Below are 23,003 nucleotides of genomic sequence, written 5' to 3' on the forward strand. Positions count from 1 at the left end.
TTGGAGGACTCTAAGAGTTTTTAAGCATTTTTCCATTTTCCCTTCCTTTTCTTTCTTTTCTTAAAAACGGAAAAATCTGTATCTAAGAAAACATAGGTGTTGATTGTATATAGGATGGATGTACTTGCAGTACCCAGTTGGTATGGTGTGTTCTGAGCTTGAAACAGCACAGCCTTTAGTAGGGAAGGGAGCTGTAGACAGGTCTGAGAGGCAGCGGACCATAAGTACTCTTGCGGGTTTCAGCAGAGCTCAGATTACACACTGAGTAAGGGAATATTTGGTCAGAGACAATATAAAAGCCATTAGCACTACTGTGATTTCCTAGCCTCAAAGAACTCAGAGGAAGTGGAAAAGGTAGATTCAAAAAAGCCCAAATGTAGATGGGAAAAGTGATTTACCTGGACTGCATCACATGCAAAACTCAACATCCTTCCTAACTCTCCCTCCCTAGTTCTTGGCATAGTATTCTTCTCTAGTCCTTCTCCAGTTTTCACAACTCTTCCTTCTCTGATTTCTTTTTCTCTACCAAAACTTAAAATGTTGTTTCCCAAGTATTTTTTACTTAACATACTCCCTAGAAAAGTTGTCTCTTTTCATGCTTCACTTTATATAACATACTTTACATACAGAATGACCCTCAAACTTACACATCCAGCTCCAATTGTTTTTGAATGCTAGTCTCATTCTCCAGCTGCAGGCAATCAATGTTCTATTGATACTTTCAAATTCAAAAATTGGTACCATTATCTCTTCCATTTCTCTGTTGGTTGTTTCTTCTAGTAGCTAACTTTAACAATAAGACAACCAGGTTCTCAAGTTAGAAAACGTTGTCCAGTCCTGGCCAGTTGGCTCAGTGGTACAGCATCAGCTCAGCAGTATAGCACTGGCCCAGTGTGTGGAAGTCCCGGGTTCAATTCCTAGTCAGGGCACACAGGAGAAGCAACCATCTGCTTCTCCAACTCTCCCCCTTCTCTCTCTCTATTCCCCTCCTGGAGCCATGGAACAAATGAGCTAGTTGGCCCCGGGCACTGAGGATGGCTCCATGGCCTCACCTCGGTGCCAAGCAATGGAGCAGTGGCCCCAGATGGGCAAAACATCAGCCCCAGATGAGGGTTGCCGGGTGGATCCCAGTCAGGGTGCATGTGGGAGTCTTTCTCCGCCTCCCTGCCTCTCACTTGATTAAAAAAAAAAAAAAGAAAATTTTGTCCAAAATCACTAAATCTTATCAATTTTCCATGTTATTAAAGTTTTTTATTCATTCCTCCTTTCTAAATCCCTTGCCACTTGCTCAGTACAGTCCTTATAATGAAATGTGACCAGCTGGGAGCAATCCTTGACCTCTTAATAAGATCACATTCTGATAAAGAAGTTGGTCATGTAGAGAGTTACAGTATAATTATAATAATAGAGATATTTACAAAGTTCTATGTTTCACACTGAAAGAAGCAATGAGCAGTCATAGTATGATAGGGATATTTTTTGATAGCTTTGATGAAATTATATTTGGGATGGATCTTACACGGTGAAAGGAATGTTAGATACAGAAGGAAGAGAAGAACATCGCGGAAAGAACAGCTTATAAAAAGCAAAGACAGACCTGACTACATCTGAGAAGATGAGGCTTTAAAAAGAAAAGCTGAGGATCTTAAATGCCATGCTAAGGAGGTTATACTTAATTTTGTAGAGAGAAGGGAGTCATTAACTTTAAATAGATGGTATCATGAGTTTACATTTTAGAAAGAGAAATTTGTTGTATCTGAAAAAATGTTCTAACAGTTCCCAACTATAGAGAACGTGCCTCTCCAGCAAGCACCTGGAAACATTGGGACATTATTTGTCACAATGACTGAGGGATTCTACTGGCATCCAGCAGGGAAAATCCAGGCATGTTTATGTCCTATATGGAATGAAGCAGTCTCCTATAATGAACATTCTTCCCCAAAACCTAGTTGTATTCCCACTGGGGAAAAATGAATTGCTAATTGCTAATTTAGTAAATGTTTAGTAAAGATTTATTATTAAGGATTTCCATATACTGAACATTTAAAAAATTCTACTCATCTAGTTTTAAAAATAACCAAGAAAAAATCCTTATTCAGTAAGCACAGGAAGTAGTACAAATAGTACTGTCTCACTGGAGAGGGCTCCACTTCTAAGTGATGGCCAGGTAACTCTTTCAGAACCCTCCAATGGATAATAATCACAAACTCTGGACAAAATGTATTAACTACCTGAAAGTGATGGAAGAGGTTGATATGACAGAGGAGAGAACACTTGGAAGAAGAAAATAGGATTGACTTTCCCAATTTGTATAGCTCTTAGCCTAAAAGCAGTTCCCATTCTGTATCATGGGAGCCTATAGCTTTTATTGACTTGAAGAAGCATAGGACAGAGTTTGGGGCAATGACAGATGCTAAAAAATGAAGGGAGAAATAATAGTAAGGAAAGAACCAGAGAAAAAGCCCTAAATTCTGTGTATAAGCTCTGCCCAGAATCTTGGCTGGTCTGAAGCATGCTTACACAGGAAAGATTCCAAACAGAGCAGCTAGGTTAAAGAACTAAATAGATTTGAGCCTCCACCAATTGCAGGGGAACAAGAGCTTGTAACAGACATTCAGCCTAATTAATTGCCAGCCTATTAAAAAAAGTCTTTGGAGAAACATATCAGAATCCAGGATGTCTACATTTTTTTACCCATGTCCAGAACAAAATCTGAAGTACAGGATATGAAGAAACAGGAAAATATAATCTATTCACAAAAGAAAAGACAATCAAGGAAGACTGTCACTGAGATGATCTTGATATTGAAATAAACAAAAAAAGAATTCAAAGTAGCTATTATAACTATGTTTAAGATTGTAAGAGAACATGTGCTTGTAATTAAAAAAAAGGAAATAACAGAAATATAAATTATAAAAACTAAATAAAATTTTTATAACTAAAATATACAGAGATTGAAAGAAAAAGAAATTCATTGAATGAGCTTTAAAGAATGATTACAGAGAGTAAGTGAACTGGAATATATAGACAAAGTGAAACAATCCATTTGAAAAAAGAAAAAAAGGAAAAAATGAGAAAAAAAATCAGAACCTCACAGATCTGTGAGACATCAAAAGGTCTAACATATGTATAAAGAAATAGAGAAAAGAGAAACATTACATTGAAAAACTACTGGACAAAATAAAGCAGGCAGAAGAAAATGATATTATAATGCACGGAGGGAAAACAATTTGAGCACTACTAACTTCTCATTAGAAACACCGCGGGGGCAGAAACAACGAAACAATGCCTTTCAAGTGCCACACGGGGGAAAACTGTCGACATAGAAATACACTCAGCAAAAATAGTCTTCAAGAAGGAAAACAAAAAAAGATATTTATATATACATGTAAACTATGACACAACTAATTTCCAGAAGTCCTAAACTGTAATAGATATTTTTTTCAGGCTAAAATGAATGATACTACAAGAAAACTTGGATCTTTGAAGGAATAAAAATATTAGAAATGACAGTGTAGGTAAATATGAGTACTTTTTCTTAATTTCTTTAAAATATATATGACTGTTCAAAGTAAACTGCCATCTTACTATGGGGTATATAATGTATGCTATTTGTAAGACATATGACAACTATAAGGTAATGAATAGGGTAATGGGGCAAACATGCCTATGTGGGTACAGTTTTTATATTTTATGTGTAACAATACAATATTAACTGTAAATAGGCTTTGAAGAGTTGTACATCTGGGTACAGGTTTGGTTTACACAGGTGTATGCATTTGTGAAGATTAATTAGTATATTTAAGATATATGCACTTTATTAAATGTAAATTTTACCAAAAAAGAAAAAACAACTAAAAAATTTATTTCTAAGGTCTGATTGGTTGACTCAGTTGTAGAGTATCTGCCCAGCATGTGGATGTCCTGGGTTCGATTCCCGGTCAAGGCACACAGAAGCAACCATCTGCTTCTCTACCCTTCCCCTTCTGCCTTCTATTTCTCTCTCTCTCTCTCTCTCCCCCCCTCCTGCAGCCAAGGCTCCACTGGAGCAAGTTGGCCCTGGCACTGAGGATGGCACAATGGCCTCACCTTAGGCACTAAAATGGCTCTGGTTGCAATGGAGCAATGGCCCCAGATGGGCAGGGCATCACCCCCTAGTGGGCTTGCCAGGTGGATCCTGATCGGATGCATGCCAGAGTCTGTCTTTCTCCCTTCCCGCTTCTCACTTAAGAAAAAAAAATTTGATCTCTAGCTGATGATATGTGTTTTATTTAAGATTTTATTTATTCATTTTACGGGGGTGGGGAGGAAGAGAAGGGTGGAAAGAAGCAAGCATCCAGTCCCACATGCCTTGACCAGGCAAGCCCCAGGCCTGGAACCAGTGACTTCAGTATTTACAGGTTGCTGCTCTATACCCTGTGCTACCATAGGTCAGACATGATATATAAGTTGAAGTCTTAAATGAAGTGTACTGACGTCTGAGACCTGTATCAAAACAATAAGACAGGTTGATTGATGGCTAGAGAGATGGGTAAATATGTGGTAAAGTGAATGCGGTAAAACTTCAGTTGTAGAATCTAGGCAGGAGGACATAAGCATTTTCTGTAAAATATTTAACTTTTATATGTTTAAAATGTTTCAGAAGAAAATGTTGAAAAAAAATAATGCTGCCAATCTATATTTATAACCAGGTCAGGATGGAAAAATAAAACAGAAAAAGCAAAAGAAGATACACAATGAAAAGAAAAAAGAGGTAGTCAAGCTAAAACAGGCTGAGAACACCAAACAGTAAGAGAGACAGGAATGAAAAAGCAAAGTAAAAACAGAAGGAGATAGAGAGAGGGCAAGAGGCCATTCACTGGAAAACAGGAATGATAAAAGCACTACTCTTTGTTTCCTGAAAATTTCATATGATAGTTTTGAAGTTAAAGACTAGAATGCTTTTGTCAGGGAATTCAAAAGTATGTACTTGTGAAAATCAGTAAGATATTTGCTTCAGAGTGATAGAAAGTATTTATTACCAGCCTAAAAGTCTCTTTGACTTTCCAAAGTTGTTTATCTTATGGTCTGTCCTTGGAAATCTGTAGTACATCAGTCGGTTGTAATCCTGACTTAGGGCCAGATCAGGAGGAAAGCTAGGATTCCACATTTCTAGGGATGAGTTTCTGCTCCTCCAGTTCCCTCCCCACAAACTAGCAGCTCTCTCCATCACGTGCTGTGCCATGCCAAAGCTGGTACTCTTCACCTAGAGGGATTTCCAGGGAATTTCTGACCTGCCATATAAATATACCGCTCTTCATCATTCCAATGTTAACTGTTTTAATTATTAACTAATTATTAATGAGGATATACTTCACGTATTAGCCCTCCACATAGCAGTATTTTTCCTCTCATTACCCAATCATGTAACTAACATCTGTGAGGGCACAACTCATGTCTAGGTTTCAGAAGTACCTACCACAGTGCTGAGCATGTGAAAGATCCTTGACAAATATTTACTGAGTGAATGAATAAAGAATGTTTACTATCATTTACAATATTCTTTTCTCAACTGATTTCTGAACAGAAATTATCAACATTAGGAAAGTAGGAAAGTTTGACTAAATATTTAAAACATAAGTTCTAATAATATATTGTTTTTATACATGTAAATCTTAGATTTTAATATATTTTGCTATCCTAAATGGTTTAAAAGAGACTGTAACTTGACTAACCTAGAAGTTTTTAAAATTAAAAGTCAAATAATAAATTTATATTATAAAAATAACTGCCTATTTTGCATTTTAACAATACTCTTCTCAAGGTTCAAAGGAAAGAGCTGGTATAAATTGCTATTAAAGTAAGACTCAACTTTTATGAAAACTAATAACCTCAGATCAGAATCAAATAAATTTCAAAACTCAGTTTGAGAGAAAAAGGAAAGCCTTTAGTTAAAATCTTTACAATAAAATAATTATGATTATAAATCTCTTTAGTTAAATATGTACATATTACATGGTATTTTAAAAAAGAATGGAAATGAATAGCTTTTCAGGCAAATCTAATGCACAAATATTCCATCTTTTAGAGTATAGTGTCAGTTTAACATTCTTAAACAGCTGTGTCCGACAATGGCTCTGCTTTTGTGCAAAACATGATAAGCAAAATTAAAAAAAATTCTTCAAAATTCTTTAGTTCCTCAAGAAAATTACTAAAAAAGAAATTAGTAAAAGAAAACAAGGTTGTACACTCAAGCTTGATTGTATACCGAGGCTCCAAGGACCAGCACTAATGTAACCCCATATTTGCTAACTAAGTCCTTGGGTAGCTTTTAGTTTGAACTTAAACGTTCAAGTCTTAGCAATGGTGCTTTCATGCAGCCACGTGGCCAATCAGGTAGATGTTGTCATAAAGGTGCCCTACAAAATCTTCGCTAATATTCTGAGCAGCACGACGGGTATTTCGAATAAATTCTCGTTTTGACATTTTATTCTTCACATGAGGGCTAGTGAGGTCAATGGAAAGTAGAATCAAAGAGTAGCACAGTACATAGACAGCATCTGGAAGGAAAAAGAGATATTTCAAAATGTGGTTCCAAAGGCATTATATAATGCAAAAGTGTTCATAATTTCAAGAGCTCAAGATTAGATTCTACCTATAAGATTACTAAATCATCCCAGTTTGCCTGGGCCTTTCTCAATTTTAGCATTGGAAGTCCCATGTCCTGGGAAAATACCCAGTTTTGGGCAAACAGGGATGGTTGATTATCCTAACCGAATACCAACTCAGCACTTTCTTCAATTAAAAAGAATTTTACAATAGTTCAAGAGTTTATAGTGAGTGAGAATTTAAAACTCTAAATTTTAAAATTTCATAATTGGCTCTATTTTAATCTTGTTTTACAATGTGATATTCCCATTTAACTCCCCATTATATATACATATATATATATTTAAATTGAATTTAGTCAGTTGACACTGGTTAATAAAATTATACAGGCTTCAGGTGCACAATCCTACAACACATCATCTGTTCACCGTACTGTGTTCACCACCCCCAGTCAAGTTGCGGTCCAGCACCACTGATGCCCCTCCATCCTCCTCCACCGCCCCCACTGACCCCCACAGTCACCACACTGTTCTCCATGTCCATGAGTTTTTTTCTTTTCTCACTCAATCCCTCTAGCTCCCCCAACCACCGACACATAAAATTATATTTGTACTGTCAGTATATTTATCTTCCTATTAAAAAGAAGTCACATATTTATTTATATATAGTTTTACAAAAGTTTGATTTAACTTGAAAGTATCTTTAATGACAAGAAAATGTATTAAGTTGGTACTAGAAAATTAAAAATATAAACAGCTCATAAGATTATTACAATATTATGTCAGATATGTATTTTAAAGGTCTATGGAATTTACATATTAATCTGAAAAGTAAATCTTTAAGAAAAAGATTACTAAAGCTGAGAACTAGACAACAAAAAAATTTTCTTCTTTATATATAGATTTAGGCAATAGTTTATGTTTCCTATTAAAATAGCAACAAACTTCATCCTATCTGCTACTACTACTTGCCACAAGTATGGTGCTGTATTTCAGAATCCTACAGTCTTACTAAAGCTAACTAAGCATTATATCTTGTAAAAGTATGTTCAACTAATTTCATATGATAGCTAAATATTTTGTAATCTCTGCTTAGTAAGGTAAGCACAATAACACTTTTGATATGAAGAGATATGTAAAGTTATATCCCATAAAAAAATGTGACTCCAGCTACACACACACACACACACACACACACACACACACTGAACACTAATTGTATTATAAACACAGTTCTAGGTGTTATCTATATAATATGTGGATTATGAAAGCTTTAAAAATAACTCCTCAAGTTTTTAATTAGATTTGTAAAACTACCAATACTCAAAGAATTTAAAAAAATTTATTGCTAAATCCAACTTTCCTCCAAAACAGTATATTTACTATATATAAATGATAGCTATGGTGAACTAAAGTAGTCACTGCTACAAGCAGTAAAACAGATATTTGTAATTTTTCTTTACAGTGAGAAAAACGTCTCTTAAACTGCTGTTTTACTTGGAGGTGGGAGTGACAGGAGGAAGGAGTTCACTATATATATTCTTACCAGGACTAAGGCCAAGTTCTCTCATTAAATCAGGGTTACAAGCACAGAATCTATGTGAGAACTTCGTTATAAGAGTTTCAAGATATTCCCCACGCTCTTCAGGGGCATGGATGTGACGGAAAAATTCTCTCAGTGCATTGGGCAAGAACTGATTTCTAAAATTATGCAGTGTTACAAGGTCATCCAAGACATCTCTCCTAATAGGAAAAGAAAAAGATACAGCTTTAGTTAACTTCTCTATTAATCATCACTTTTGGATAAAAGCACTTTATCAAGCACCAGATCAGCTAATCCAGTAAAGTATATATAATTCCTAAAATAAAAATATTTGAGTGCGATTATTTAAGAAATTAAATGATTAAAAATATTTCATTAATAGAATAACAAAACAAGGTAAAACTATACTTCTAATCATAAAATGAAAAATAAAGTTTTTAATATTAAATAGGGTACTTTTCAAGTATCTTCCTGGCTAACTCCATGTGAGCAACATAATTCTTTGTTTAAATTATGAAAGTAAAGTCTTCAGCTTCCATTCCAATCCACATCACCAGAGGTAACAATTATTTATGCACACAATAAAAAATATCTACATGGGCCCTGGCCGGTTGGCTCAGTGGTAGAGCGTCGGCCTGGCGTGCAGAAGTCCTGGGTTCGATTCCCGGCCAGGGCACACAGGAGAAGCGCCCATCTGCTTCTCCGCCCCTCCCCCTCTCCTTCCTCTCTGTCTCTCTCTTCCTCTCCCGCAGCCGAGGCTCCATTGGAGCAAAGATGGCCCGGGCGCTGGGGATGGCTCCTTGGCCTTTGCCCCAGGCGCTAGAGTGGCTCTGGTCGCAACAGAGCGATGCCCTGGAGGGGCAGAGCATCGCCCCCTGGTGGGCAGAGCGTTGCCCCTGGTGGGCGTGCCGGGTGGATCCTGGTCGAGCGCATGCGGGAGTCTGTCTGACTGTCTCTCCCCGTTTCCAGCTTCAGAAAAATACAAAAAAAAAAATCTACATGTACTATGTAGTGTTCCAGAATTTTCTTTTGCTTATTTAACAGAGTATATTGTGAACAGCTTTTAATGTCTTTGCATACAGATCTCTTTCTTTTTAATGGCTCCACATTACCCAATCTTATGAATGTAACAATTCTAATGATAAACATGTAGATTATTTACAATTATATAAATATTTGTGTATATATTTGTGTGTGCATGTGATTTTTTATCAATAGCATTCTAATGGGCAATTTTTAAATAAATACATTAATCCTTACCGAACTAAATCATGATTATATGAACATAATCTTTAATATCTACCAGTTGCTTAGGGCAGGGATAGGCATACCATAGTTAGTGGACCAAATAGAGACACTGCCTGTTTTTGTAAATAAAGGTTTATTAGAATACAGCTACACTCATTTGTTTGTGTACTGCCTATGTCTGCTCTCATGACACCAATGGCAGAGTTATAAGTAGCTGTGACAGAGATCACACGGTCGGTAAACCCTAAAATATTTACAGAAACGATCAGGTTCTTTAGAGAGAAGCTGATCTGTAGGTATTTCACATTTAAATATTAGAAGAGTTAAAATCATCATCTTTATGTAAAAGATTTCAATGATCAGTATGCTGGACTGTAAACTCAAAGATGGAATATGTTTTTTTACTGAGAGAAAGACAGAAAGACAGACAGACAGATAGGCAAACAGGAAGGGGGAGAAATGAGATCAATTTGGTAGCTGTGGCACTTTTGTTGTTCATTGATTGCTTTCTCATACATGCCTTAACCTGGTGTAGGGGACTCCAGCCAAGCCAGTGATCCCTTGTTCAAGCCAGTGACCTTGGCCTTCAAACCAGTCACCTCAGGCCAGAGACCACGGGGTCATGTCTATGACCTCATGCTCAAGCCAGCAACCCCCCCGCTCAAGCTGGTGGGCCTGTGCTCAAGCCAGCTACCTCAGGGTTTCAATCCTGGGACCTCCGCATCCCAGATCAACGCTCTATCCACTGTGCCACCACGGTCAGGCTGGGGATTATGTTTTAATCAACTGCATAACCCTCCTCTCTAGCAGTTTCCAGAATATAATAAATGCAGATTGCTATTGAAAAATCATGAGAAATAAAAAGATTGAAAAGTACAATAAAAAGGCAACCACATTTTTGAGCCATTCACTTAGGTTAGTATGAGATCCATAATTTTAAAAATGGTAGTCACATCAAATTGTTATCCCAGTATTTTTTATATCCATTGATAACCATAATTAAAGAGTACAAATGAATGACTATCTAGTCAGAAAAGCTAGTAGGCATCATTTCTAACAGTGCAAAACATACTCTTAAATGACACATTTTTAGGATTTTCAAAGTTGTACATGACACTTTTGTGTAGTATCAATATGAAAATATACACATTTCACATCACTAGGATTTGTGAGTTTATGATTACAATTTGTCTATTTGATTTTTATATGGGCAATTCCAGAATTCAGAACTTTTAGTTACCCAAACTCTTAGATTTTTATGGCTAATTATTAAGGAAAAGGACTGTGTTTTTTTCAAAACTACTTGGTTTTGGTTAGCTATTACAAAAATGTTGGGCTTCCATTTTGTGTGTGTGTGTATGCGGGAGGGGGGAGGGTTTTTATTTTTTGTGTTTTTTTTTTTTTACTTTTACTTTCCTTATTGGCAAGTTAAAGCTTGCAAAGAAATGACTTGTAAAATACAGGAATCTTTTTCCTGTCTTTACTCAATTTTGCAACTGGATAACTGCTATGAAGTATAGTTTTTAAAGTAAAACAACTCATAAAAAGCATTAATGAACTTATTTCTGATGAAAACTAACTTTTTTTTACCTTTCATCAAGATAAATTCTCAGTTTTTTCCAATTTAGTGTTCTTGTACAGAAGATAAATTTTGCTATTTCCTTTGGTGAATCGTCTAGGATACCCTTGGACATAAAGTAGTTCACTCCCTAAGGCAGAAAGACAAACCTCATAAATAAAACCAGTCTTTATTTATAAATTTAACAATTAGGCAATAGCAGAACAATAGCTATAAATTCTTTCTAGCATTAATAGACTTTTTATAGCTTTAACATGCAAAATACAAGCTAGAACTTGAACTGAAACTATTATTTGTGGCTGATAGTTTTACATGCAATGAAAAGTAGGAAATTCAAAGTTAAGACTCATAAAGAAATCTTTTTCTTTTTTTTTTGTATTTTTCTGAAGCTGGAAACGGGGAGAGACAGTCAGACAGACTCCCGCATGCTCCCGACCGGGATCCACCCGGCACGCCCACCAGGGGCGACGCTCTGCCCACCAGGGGGCGATGCTCTGCCCCTCTGGGGCGTCGCTCTGCCTCAACCAGAGCCACTCTAGCGCCTGGGGCAGAGGCCAAGGAGCCATCCCCAGCGCCCGGGCCATCTCTGCTCCAATGGAGCCTTGGCTGCGGGAGGAGAAGAGAGAGACAGAGAGGAAGGGGGGGGGGGGTTGGAGAAGCAAATGGGCGCTTCTCCTATGTGCCCTGGCCGGGAATCGAACCTGGGTCCCCCGCACGCCAGGCCGACACTCTACCGCTGAGCCAACCGGCCAGGGCCTCATAAAGAAATCTTAATTCAACTTTCTGGCTCATGTCAGTTAAAACTAACTATATAGAGATATAGCCTAAATTAGGAAGGATGTTGAAGAGGGTTGGGAGAAACTACTATATGGATTTCAAAATAAGCCTTATCACAAACAATTCCGCTATCTAACAACAACAAAACACTATTTCTTAAAGTTCAGATACACATTCTAATATACTTTTCAGGAAAATTGACTCTTGAGGAAAAAAAGATTGTCCAAATGAAAAACTAACAACTTTATTTGGAAAACAAAAATAATTATTTAACTTAAAGCCAAGAGGGCACAATTCCAGGTCAGTTTATGGGTTATACATACTTTGGCTTTAAGCATTGCTATATTCTACAAGAATTTAGCTCTAACACACTGAGGCAAAACATAAAACAAAACAATTTATGCTTTTTATAGGATTTATCTTTGAATTTCCTTTTCTCTGCATGCAAAGTTTTCCAGAGAAGCGTTACTCATAAGTTTGCACCTGCTTTAGAATTAAATCATCAACAACAATACATCAACAACAAAAAAATCAAACACTAAAACCAATGTTCTCTCATGTTTAAGGAGGTCACATTCAAATAATTGCCTTAATGTGGATTTGAATGTGCAGTTATTGAAATAAAAGGCAGGTGCGTTTATTTCAACTCACAGTTATCCAGATACATGCATTACCAGGAATGCTTATGTCTGGAGAATAGCACATTGTATGCAGCTAATTGGTAGAGAAAATGACGTATTATATACACCCAACACATTGTTTTCACACATAAATTCCTTCAGCATTTCTTCCCTTTATAAATACTTACATAGCACTCAGAAATATTAGACACATTAAGAATTCAAAAAGCTTTAAGATTTTTACAAAAGACTCTTAAAACTCATAGCATTTTTATATTAAACAATTTTTAAGTAATTTGGTACAAATAGATAATGCATTTGAAAGGTTATAATAATTCTTAAATTGTAATTCAAAGATAAGGGTTGTTTTTTATATAAAACTAATTATATGAGCCATCAGATAACATCCTAATGATAACTTTAATGGTACAAAAGCAATCCTAAAGCACTGATTTAAAAAATGTGCACGAAGAACAAAATATGATTATCATGAAACTTTCTTGTCAACTCAATTGTAAGCCATATTTCAGACTACATCATGGATACAAGGCTAGGGAAGGCAACGTGATCAAGACAGAAAGCCAAAGAATTTGTTTGGAATGAGGCTTTCAGCAATTGTCTGAGGGGGCAGGAACTACAGAAATAGGAATGCTTGTTCCATCCTTTCCTCCATTAGTTTGAATAATCGAGAGTTGACTGTATATTTAATTGATCCACTCAGCAAAAAATGTCAGGTTTTTAATAAACTTCCTGCATTTAAAAGAATAACAATATATAAGAAGTGCTTAATTTTAACCCAAGTGTTTCAAAGACAAAGAAGTGGCAAATATTATTTAATAGGTTCTTTATTCATACCTACTTGTAAATCAATATTTAAGACATGTAAAGCTAATTCTAATCTACTTTTTAACAATTATATAAGATAAAAACCACTAATATGATTCATTAAATAACATATAAATCTCTAAGTAGGTAATATATAACATTTTAATATCATTTGGTGCTCATTTGCTATAAATTAACATTGGTATTTGCCTCACATAAATATCATAAAAATATTCTGTTGGTCATTTTCTTTTTTATTGATTCCATGTCTGAGACTTTAATAACTAACCTAACTTGTTCAGGTTTGAACATGTGGAAAAGCAAAGAAATGCAAAGGATATCTACTCTGAAATGTGGGAAAAAGGAAAAAAAAAAAACAACCTCACATACTTCCAAGCCAAAGGACAATCAAAAGTAAAAGATAAATGTTATCAGTTTAGAGTAGAGAGAAATGACTGATAATAAAAAGCCCACATGTTACAGAAGACACTGATTTAAAGGAAGCATTGATGCATTTGGTCTTAGAAATGTTGGTAGACACAACTAGAAAGGCACTGTAGACAAGCTGGCAATAAGATATAAAGAAAAAAAATGAGGGTTGAAGGTACAGATTAAGGATCTTAAACAAGAAGAATAAGTAAGGGAGTAGATAATGAAAAGGACAGGAAGAGAATAATGCACCACAGGCTAAGAGCCTCTGAAATTAAAAGAAAAGTACACAGTGCAATTACATAGCAGAGTTAAAGGAGCATAATCTTCATAAGAGGGACCAAATTATGGCTCTGCCACTAAATGATTATGTTACTATAAACAATTTTCCCAACCTTTTTGAGCCTCGGATTCCTAATCAGTAAAAATTAAAAGGCTACTGTGAGGATATGAAAGTGCCTGGCACAGCACATGACTAGTTTCCTTTATGTTTTAGACAGCTCATGGAGACAAAAATGGAAAAAGAGGGCATTGAATTTGGTGATTGAGAAAACTGAAAGTAGTGACTTCCAAGAGGTCTCTTTCTAAAGAGTAATGGGGACTTTTAAGTCCAATTAGAAAGCTAAGGAAGGGCCTGGCCAGGCAGTAGCACAGTGAATAGAATGTAGGCCTGGGATGCCGAAGACCCAGGTTTGAAACCCTGAGGTTGCCAGCCTAAGCATGGGCTCACCAGCTGGAGAGCGGGGTAGCCAGCTTGAGTGTAGGGTCAGCTGGCTTGAGCCCAAAGGTCGCTGGCTTGAACAAAGGGTCACTGGGTTAACTAGAGCCCACCAGTCAAGGCACATATGAGAAAGCAATCAATGAACAACTAAAAGTTCTGCAACTACGAGTCTATGCTTCTGAAAGAAAGAAACACATGGTAAGGAAACAAGGAAGGAAGGAAACAAGGAAGAAAGGAAGGGAGGGAGGGAGGAAAGAAGGGAGGAGAGAGGGAGAGAAAGAAAGAAAAAGAAAGAAAATGAGTTAAGGAAGAAAGAAAGCTAAGGAAGAAACACGTGGTAAGGAAACAGCACAGCCCACTCACTTAAAATATGTATAAGTACCAAGGAGGAAAACCATGGCAAAATTAAGAGGGCAAAACAAAAGAAAGACAATCAATGGAAAGAAAAAAACTGAAGTGCAGGAGAAAGAGACAATGGGAGCAGAAAGGTAGAGAAAAGGGAAGCAGGGGAGAAGAATGAATACAGGTGAGTTCATTGTGCTTTCTTTTTCTTTTAGATTTACTCATATTTAGAGAGAAAGGGAGGGAGAGAGAGAGAGAAGGGGGGGGAGGAGCAGGAAGCATCAACTCCCATATGTGCCTTGACCAGGCAGGCCTAGGGTTTCGAACTGGCGACTTCAGCATTCCAGACTGACGTTTTATCCACTGCGCCACCACAGGTCAGGCTCATTGTGCTTTCTAACTGGTCCAGAGAAAAGAGTATTAAAAAAGTTATAAAAGTAGAAAGCAGAATGTATGTTAATTTCCTTCTTCAGGAGGACAAACCATCTGAAGAGAGTTGGAAAAGAGCCAATTAGGATCCTGGAACAAAATGGTAAAGATTTCTATCAAAAATGGTGCAGGGTAAAACAAGAAATCCTTGAGGAATAAACAAAAGGAGAGCCAGGAAGCAATGAGAACCCAGGAAGAATCAATTCATCCCATCTGATGTTAAGCTTTTCTTTAAAAGATGCTTTCAGTGATTTGAGAAAAAATAAATCAAGAAATTTTGAAAAGCAGTCTCCCACCAAAATCTGTTATGCAAATGTAGCACCAAGACTTACACAATCAAAAAAGAGGTGAACTGTGTTCACGTAATTTTTCTAGGTGGCAAAAACAAGTAATTCAGGAAAACACAAACAAATCGCTAAAACCACTATTAAGAATTTAGAATGAAGAAAAGATGTGTTGGAGATTAGTCATCTTTATAACACATCTCTCCACTTACTAATTACTGAGAGAATGGCTCTTTCCCCATAATAATGCATATTTTAAGATATAACTACTTTGTTTTTTTCTATTACATACTCTTATTTTCTCTCATGTTTTAATAAAGTGTATTTTTAAAAATCAAACCACTATCATCCACAATGTGCTTCAAAAGCAAAGTCTACTACAGATATGTTCAGAACCAGAAAATATATATTTGGGAGTAGAGTGAATTCTAGAACACTAGACGTGCAATGCTAAACAAAAAGTACTAACTTTTTCTGTGAACTAAAAACTACTTAAAAAAATAAAGTCTTAATTAAAAAAAGTACTGGCTATTGGCACAAGCACTTCGCTGAAACACTGTGTAGCAATTGGTCAATAAAGGAAATCACTAATGAAACAAAACTGTAGCATACTAGGTACTACCCTTAATTTGTTTTCCTAAAGAACAGCTAAGGAAATACTTCTAGTGAAAATTTTGGTTTAGCTAGTTTTGTTCAACTCTGCCTTTGAATATACTGTAAAAATCTAGTACTGTGACTACTACTTTTCAGGCAATAAACCTGTCCTTACAGCATTATATAATAGAAAGCAAACTGGACAGCCTATTTAATTATTTTTTAATGAAGACTTTAAAAATAACAAATCCTAAAAGCTTAACAATTAATATTCATAAAACAAAATACTTTAATCTTGTTTCTAATTTTTCTTTCACTACAATACTATTAATACTCAAGTATACATTGTAACCACAGAAATGAAAAATTAAAATGTAACATTTTCACATCAAAAGTAATGATATAAAAATTACAATAGATGATACAATATGTTATGAATACTTTTCTTAATTATTTCTTAAAAATTAGCACATCAGAGGACAGCCCTCTACAAGTCAAATAGAAGTATCCCACTGTCTTGTTTGAAAATAACAGCCTCAAAGATTAAGATGACTGCTGATATTAATTCTTCTTAATAGTGTTTTCAGAATTGCTAAGAAAAGTGCTAAATCTATTAATTTTTATTCAGTCCAGCAGTTCTTAATTCTCCCTATTTAATCATATTAACATGTGCTCTATTAAGGGAAAAAAACCCACATGAACTTGAATAGGTAGAATTTACCTAGGTATATGTATTTTGCAAATAAATATCAACACCTTGCTTTTTAGCTAAAGTAAAATAAATACATAAACTTACAAAATGTGCAAGTTTAAGTCTAGGTATCTACTTTGCCATCCCATTTCATTCTATCCACTAACCTTTGCATTGTTTTCTCCCTCTGCAATTTTTCATGCCACATGCCCCTCTCCTGTGTGTAACACTGACCTCAGCACATATTTCAGAAATGAGACACAATGCTTTTATTCATGGTTATTTAAGCTACTCATACCTATAATAATTGTTAGTCCCAATCCAGTCACTAGATTCAAACATGACAGTAAAAACAGGTTTTTAAAGTTGTCCTATGTAGAAAGATAGTTTTATTACAAGAGTAATGTTTCCTGTTATTGAGGTACACATAATTAGGCTATTCACTGCAAGGCTTTGTGTGATTATAACTCAGAAGAAAGGAGGCATGAAATTTGGAAAATAAATGTAAAGACAGTTTTGATGTTAGTTGGAAATGTGAGCTACAGATTTCAGTTTTGTGTCTTCCCTAGGAAGAACAGAGAGCACACACTGTCCATGCTTACGTGGGGGAAATGACAGCTGTGAGGAGAAGAGAGGGTGCCAATATCCTGTTGCCAATTCCCTCTGATAGTTACTGAAATTGGTCAGAACATTACATTTTATCTTGATAATGAAGAGTCATACTGTTCAGTTTTGAGTGTGGAATACGGAATGAAATCAGTTTATTCATGTACCTTTTTTGTATTGACAAGAATTTCAGCTTCCAAAAACAATTTATGAATGACTCTTCAATACATTAAAGTGCACAATGGTCAGGAATTGCTGAGGACAGTCACATATACACCTTATTTGTAGCCAAAAGAAGCCAACAGAAAATCTCATATAAAGGAGAGATAGTTCAAATAAAACTAAGAAAAAAATGACAAATTCCCTCTAATGCAGTCCAGAGAAAATGGAAGAGAGGTGGACAAATATTTCCAATTCTTTTTCATAGGAGAGAAAGCAATGACATTAGACAAAATAAAATGAACCGTGATATCTAAGGTTTTAGATGATAATAATTAGTTCTACTAGCCTCAAACAGAAAAAGAGCCACATCTGTGAGTTCAAATAGTCCCCAGAAGAGTCACACGCATGCCTGGGATAGAGCAATAAGATGATGAATATGAAAGTACTTCCTAATAATTAGATATAGCAATCATTATTGTATTATTATTGTTAAAGTTGCTGGTAGCTTTTCTTGAAAAAGTCCCTTCTATCTCAAATATGTCTGATAATTAGAAAAAACATTTTAATCAAAATATGGAGATAAAACTCTATTAGGTTGAGGTATGATTAATAACAATTCAAACTAATAAGAAAGGGACACATTTGGACACCAACATTAGTGAATTAAAAAAAAATCATACCCCCAAATTTTATTTACAATGTGTGTGTGTGTTTTGATTTAAACAACTCTACTTAAAGTTTTATCATATTACCCAGATTCTCAGATGTATGTTCATAAACATATTTTTAACAGCTCTTAAACAATTTTAAAATAGCATTATAAAACCCTAAGTCTTAATAATAGAAAAGCAGAGAAGCAACTTGGGATTTAAGTGCTGGTTTCACTGCCAGCCCATGTGTATACTCATGTAGTTAAAGTATCTGTCCAGCCCACCACCATTTCAACCAAGACACATGTTTAATTCAAACATTACCTTGGACCCAGAATTACTGCTTCGAATGTCCTCAAGAAGACTAAACTAAGTAGCACCACTGAACAAAAAATTACTGTATATACAAAAAATTGCTCATTGCATGAGCAGGAAATAAAATGAAAAGCAGAATATCAGCATAAAGCTGGGAGATGTTGTGATCATACATACTTCATGAAGGATCACCATTAGGTATCAAATGTTTATATACTAGAATCCAAATTCCAAAAGAGGAAAAAACCCACAGCCTAGAATAGTGCCTGCCTCTGGTAGTGTTAAATTGTAGTTGTATCTCTATTTATTATAAACTTAAAGCTGAATTTTGGTGAGCACTTAGAAGTACTACGCTCTTAGAAGCACTAAACATATATTATTTAATTTAATCTTTAAAATACCACAATGATATAGGAACTGTTATTTTCCCATTTTACAGAGATGAAACTGAAGCACAGGGAGTTTAAATAATTTTCCCAAGGTTAAAGTCATTTAACTACTAATGGAGAGATACTTAATAAATATTTGTTGAATGAATGTTTGAGTTTATCTGTACAAAGATTCCAGCTGACTTTGAAGAGAAGCTGTAAACTTTTCAGGATTAATATAATTCAACTAAGGGGGAAAAATAAAAATAACACCAACCAAAACCTGTAAGTGAGGCCAAAACTCCAGTATGCTATGAAATGCCTCAAATTACAAACTCTCAAAGTTTGGAGTCATCAGTCCATATAATAAAAAACAACATGTCATTTTGCTGATGTAGTTAACTGCTAATGGCCAAAATTGGTTCAAAAAGATCTTAAGACTTTGATTATAAAGAAGGGATCTCTAAACTTTATAATATCATAGAGGAAAATTATATAATCTTACATATAGATGGACACTACAATTAGCTGGTTAAAAAGTGCGCTTAATGTAGTGTTTTATTTGTACTCCCACATTTCAAAAGCTACAATTAAATTGATGGATGCTATATAATTGGTGACATCCAAGATTGAGAAAATATTATCTTTTAATTTCTAATACAGCACTTATATTTTGGAGTGGCATCTACTGTGACATTGCTGGCAGCAATTGCTAAATGCAGGAAAGATATAGGAGAAACAATACCTTGGACACTGAAACTGAGAAGTTAAATCTAGAAAGTGATGTCAAGGTTCATGGAAACTGGTCACATGTGATAAGAAAGACTATCTCAGAAGTGTCAAGGTGGTCAGGTAGGATAGAAAGGAAATAAAAGGCAAATCAATTTTTCTTTGAAATATACTTAAAATATTAATTATTGGCAATATTGTTATGGCCAAGTGTCTAGGCACATTTATCTAAATTGGTAACAAGACTCAAACAAAGCAAAAAATTGCTCATTTTAGCATTTCACACTTTAAAATTTATAGTTATGTGTGTATTTACTAAAAAATATTCTAGTAAAATATTCTAATTTTATTCTTTCCTCTAATGCAAAGTCCTAGATTAATACACTGTCCACTACTTTCAGTTTACTTTCATCCCAGACAGTTCACACTAAATGAGATAACAAATAGCGTATCTCCTATAGGATACTAAGGAAAACAAGCAAAATCCATCAGGTGGTTTGACGGAAGAATAAATTATGGAATACTCTTGGCCTGAATCTCTTTTTCAATTAGACTAAGGCTAGAAACCAACGTGGGAAATTTGATTCTCTTTGAAGCTTCTAAAAGGGTGCGTCTAAAACATCCTTGGGTGGACTGATTCTACACCACATGCTAGAATGACTCTTGGAAACAAGAAAGGGGGAGAGAAGGTAGCCGTGATGTTGTATGGTCAGGGTACAGTGCAAAATAAAGTTAAATTTAAAACAAATATTAAAGCTTTACCCTAATAGACACAGGATAAAGTTGCCTTCTTAACCATAAAATCAACACATGCTGGGTCAGATTAAAAAGAGATACACACATATATACCCATATACCCATCATGTTGCCCTTGAAAAAGTAAATGGTCTCCAGTTTAGTATGACTTGACTAGTTGTAACCAGGTTGAAGGTATTAACTTATCTATTTAGAGGATAATATTTAATGTCTGAGAGGCATAGTTTTGCACTTTGACTCTATTGCTGTTCTGGGCAAAGGGACTTTGCCAGTGAACTTCAGCATTTTAGCACTTCTGGGTAAAGAACAATTCTTATAGAGGAAAAACTGTATTTGGTGAGGGACTCCTTTCTTTGTCAACTAGCTCCTTTTGCTCTAATTAAATTATCATCAGCAAATCTGGGGATAAATTAATTCACTAATGAAAAACAGCAATGCTTATTTTTATAGAAATGTGTTTGGGATTACACACCAAACTCCTGTAAGTTTGGTTAATAGCAATACCAGTGGTGAAGGTGATGATTATGCAGCATTAGGATGTTTTTGACCGCAAAAACAGGCACCTCAATTCAAAAAATTAAAAGAATTTATTACCTTGCATAACAAGAAGTTCCAAACTAACATGTTCCAGGTTGCTAGGCTCACACATGGCATCATGGACCCAATTCTTTCTTTCCAATGTGCTATTCTCAGTATGTTGTTAACACCCTTGTGGCTGCTGGAGTCCTGTTATTATATCCCCATTCACCAGTGTCTAGCAGTGTGCATGTATATTTGTACAAACACACTCTCACACTCTCACATACACAGTTCTACTTCTCCATGTTTCTTTTTAAAACCTAAATATAATCTTCTCCAATCTCACAGGTCAGATCTGGATTAAATGGATGTCATAGAAGCTAAGAGGTAAAGAATCAAATGATTAGCTTAGAAAAAGTAGGTTTATAGTTATTCCCATGGAAAATAATACATTAATTAATAAGTAATAATAAAACTGTGTTTCATGTACTCACAACTGTAAACCTACTTTTGCCTCACCCTGCCTATTCAACTCTTGAGGCTGGGACTGGAACAAGTCTTTCAGCTGGTCTACAGTGAGGAGTCTAAGGGATGGGCTTTAAACTGCTGCCCATATAGGGCCACTGTAATTGTTTTAGAAGTTACTTTTACCATTGGACAGAGCGGTCTTAAAAGGAACTCTAAAACATCTCCCGAGTTCCATCTTGTGTTCTTCCCTACTGCGTGCCAGTAACTCTTCTCTTCTGGTAATTAGACTTACTCACCTCAATCATAGAATTATTTCCTACCCTCATAGTCTTTTGTTTGTTTGGTTGATTTGATTTTGGCCTGTTTGGTCAGTGGCAGAAGGACCTAGTAGAACAAGAAGGTAGTCTCAGCAACCAATTTAAATTTTTGTGCCTCTGGTACCAATATTTCCCCCTTTGGGTATTTAGGCCTCTAGACCAGCAGAGCCCAGAAATATGGGAAGCTGAACTACAAACATTCCAAGTGGCTCACTAGTAAAAAAAGTGTTGCAGATGCTTGGATGCCTGCACAAAGACCATTCTGCTCTTTTCATTGCTTCTAGCATCTCATTTACAGTTACTAAATCATGTTCAGTTTAGTCAATCATGTAATCCTTTCTATTCTGCTGCTCTAGGGGTGTTCATCTAATTCAGTTCTATTCATAAGAAATGAGCACAAGTATACTGAAAACTCCTGAAAAACACTTTTTCCTCTTTAATAAGCATAAGAAATTCAAAGAGAGAGTTTCTTTGTCTTCTTTGTGTTGAGGGTCCTTTCACCTGAGAATGAGATATTTGAGCAGGGGTAGCCATCTGGTTACTAAGAAAGGACAAAAGTCAATACAATGAGGCCCATGAGGAGGTAACTCATAACATCACTGAAATAACTCTGGGATACCACCTCTGGGTGTCACTGATAGTAACAAATGTATATGACTTCAGCCATTATTAGTCAGATTTTCTGCTCCTTCACGCCAATACATACAGGGAAGAGTGTGTACTGCAGGTAGCAGATCATGAGTGTGCTACTGGCTGAGGGCAGCAGCACAGAGAAGGGCACTGAGGACAGATTATTCCTAGATATATTTTAGTTTCTAACATGAGCTTAGAATTTAGGAATTTTAGTTGACCTTTCTTTCTTTATGTTATCAGGCATTGCTTGAAGTATACCTTCATCGTACTGCCAAACAATACATTTGGGAAATGCCTATCTGTAAATTCTGATGAGCCCAATCATGGTTTTCTAGTCCTAGCAATAAAAATAGAAGTTAATTTTCATCACTGTTGCTATGCTATAAAGTAATGGTAGTGCACATTTTGCTGCTCTATGTTGCAGCAAAAAAAAAATCAGTAAGATTTAATGTCTGAGATAGTATTCATAAGAACTGAACATAAATTTCTATGTTCCTTTCTATAATGGAGAACTTCTACAAACTTCCTGTTTATATTTTAGCCAGTTCAACAACAAAAAGAATATACTATCTTTTTTATTTTTTGTATTTTTCTGAAGTGAGAAGCAGGGAGACAGAGAGACAGACTCCCGCATGCACCTGACCGGGATCTACTCGGCAAGCCCACTAGAGAGAGAGGCTCTGCCCATCTGGGCTGTTGCTCCGTTGCAATCAGAGCCATTCTAGCACCTGAGGTGGAGGCCATGGAGCCATTCTCAGCACCTGGGCCAACTTTGCTCCAATGGAGCCCTGGCTGCGGGAGGGGAAGAGAG

General features: G+C 35.8%; 1 protein-coding gene across 3 annotated transcripts in view; it reads right to left on the reverse strand.

Moving 5' to 3' along the window:
• Window positions 1-5,904: 5,904 nt before the first annotated feature.
• FBXO8 (F-box protein 8) overlaps window positions 5,905-23,003 on the reverse strand; it is a 42,344-nt gene continuing 25,245 nt past the window's right edge. For all 3 annotated transcript variants that reach the window (XM_066387907.1, XM_066387908.1, XM_066387909.1), the window contains 3 exons: window positions 10,969-11,087; window positions 8,134-8,330; window positions 5,905-6,539 (listed from right to left, as the gene is read on the reverse strand). In XM_066387907.1, the coding sequence (XP_066244004.1) occupies window positions 6,352-6,539; window positions 8,134-8,330; window positions 10,969-11,087 (504 nt within the window). In that variant the 3' untranslated portion in view covers window positions 5,905-6,351. The remainder of the gene's footprint in view (window positions 6,540-8,133; window positions 8,331-10,968; window positions 11,088-23,003) is intronic.

Source organism: Saccopteryx leptura, chromosome 1 (genome assembly GCF_036850995.1).
Source record: "Saccopteryx leptura isolate mSacLep1 chromosome 1, mSacLep1_pri_phased_curated, whole genome shotgun sequence".
Taxonomy (NCBI): Eukaryota; Metazoa; Chordata; class Mammalia; order Chiroptera; family Emballonuridae; genus Saccopteryx; species Saccopteryx leptura.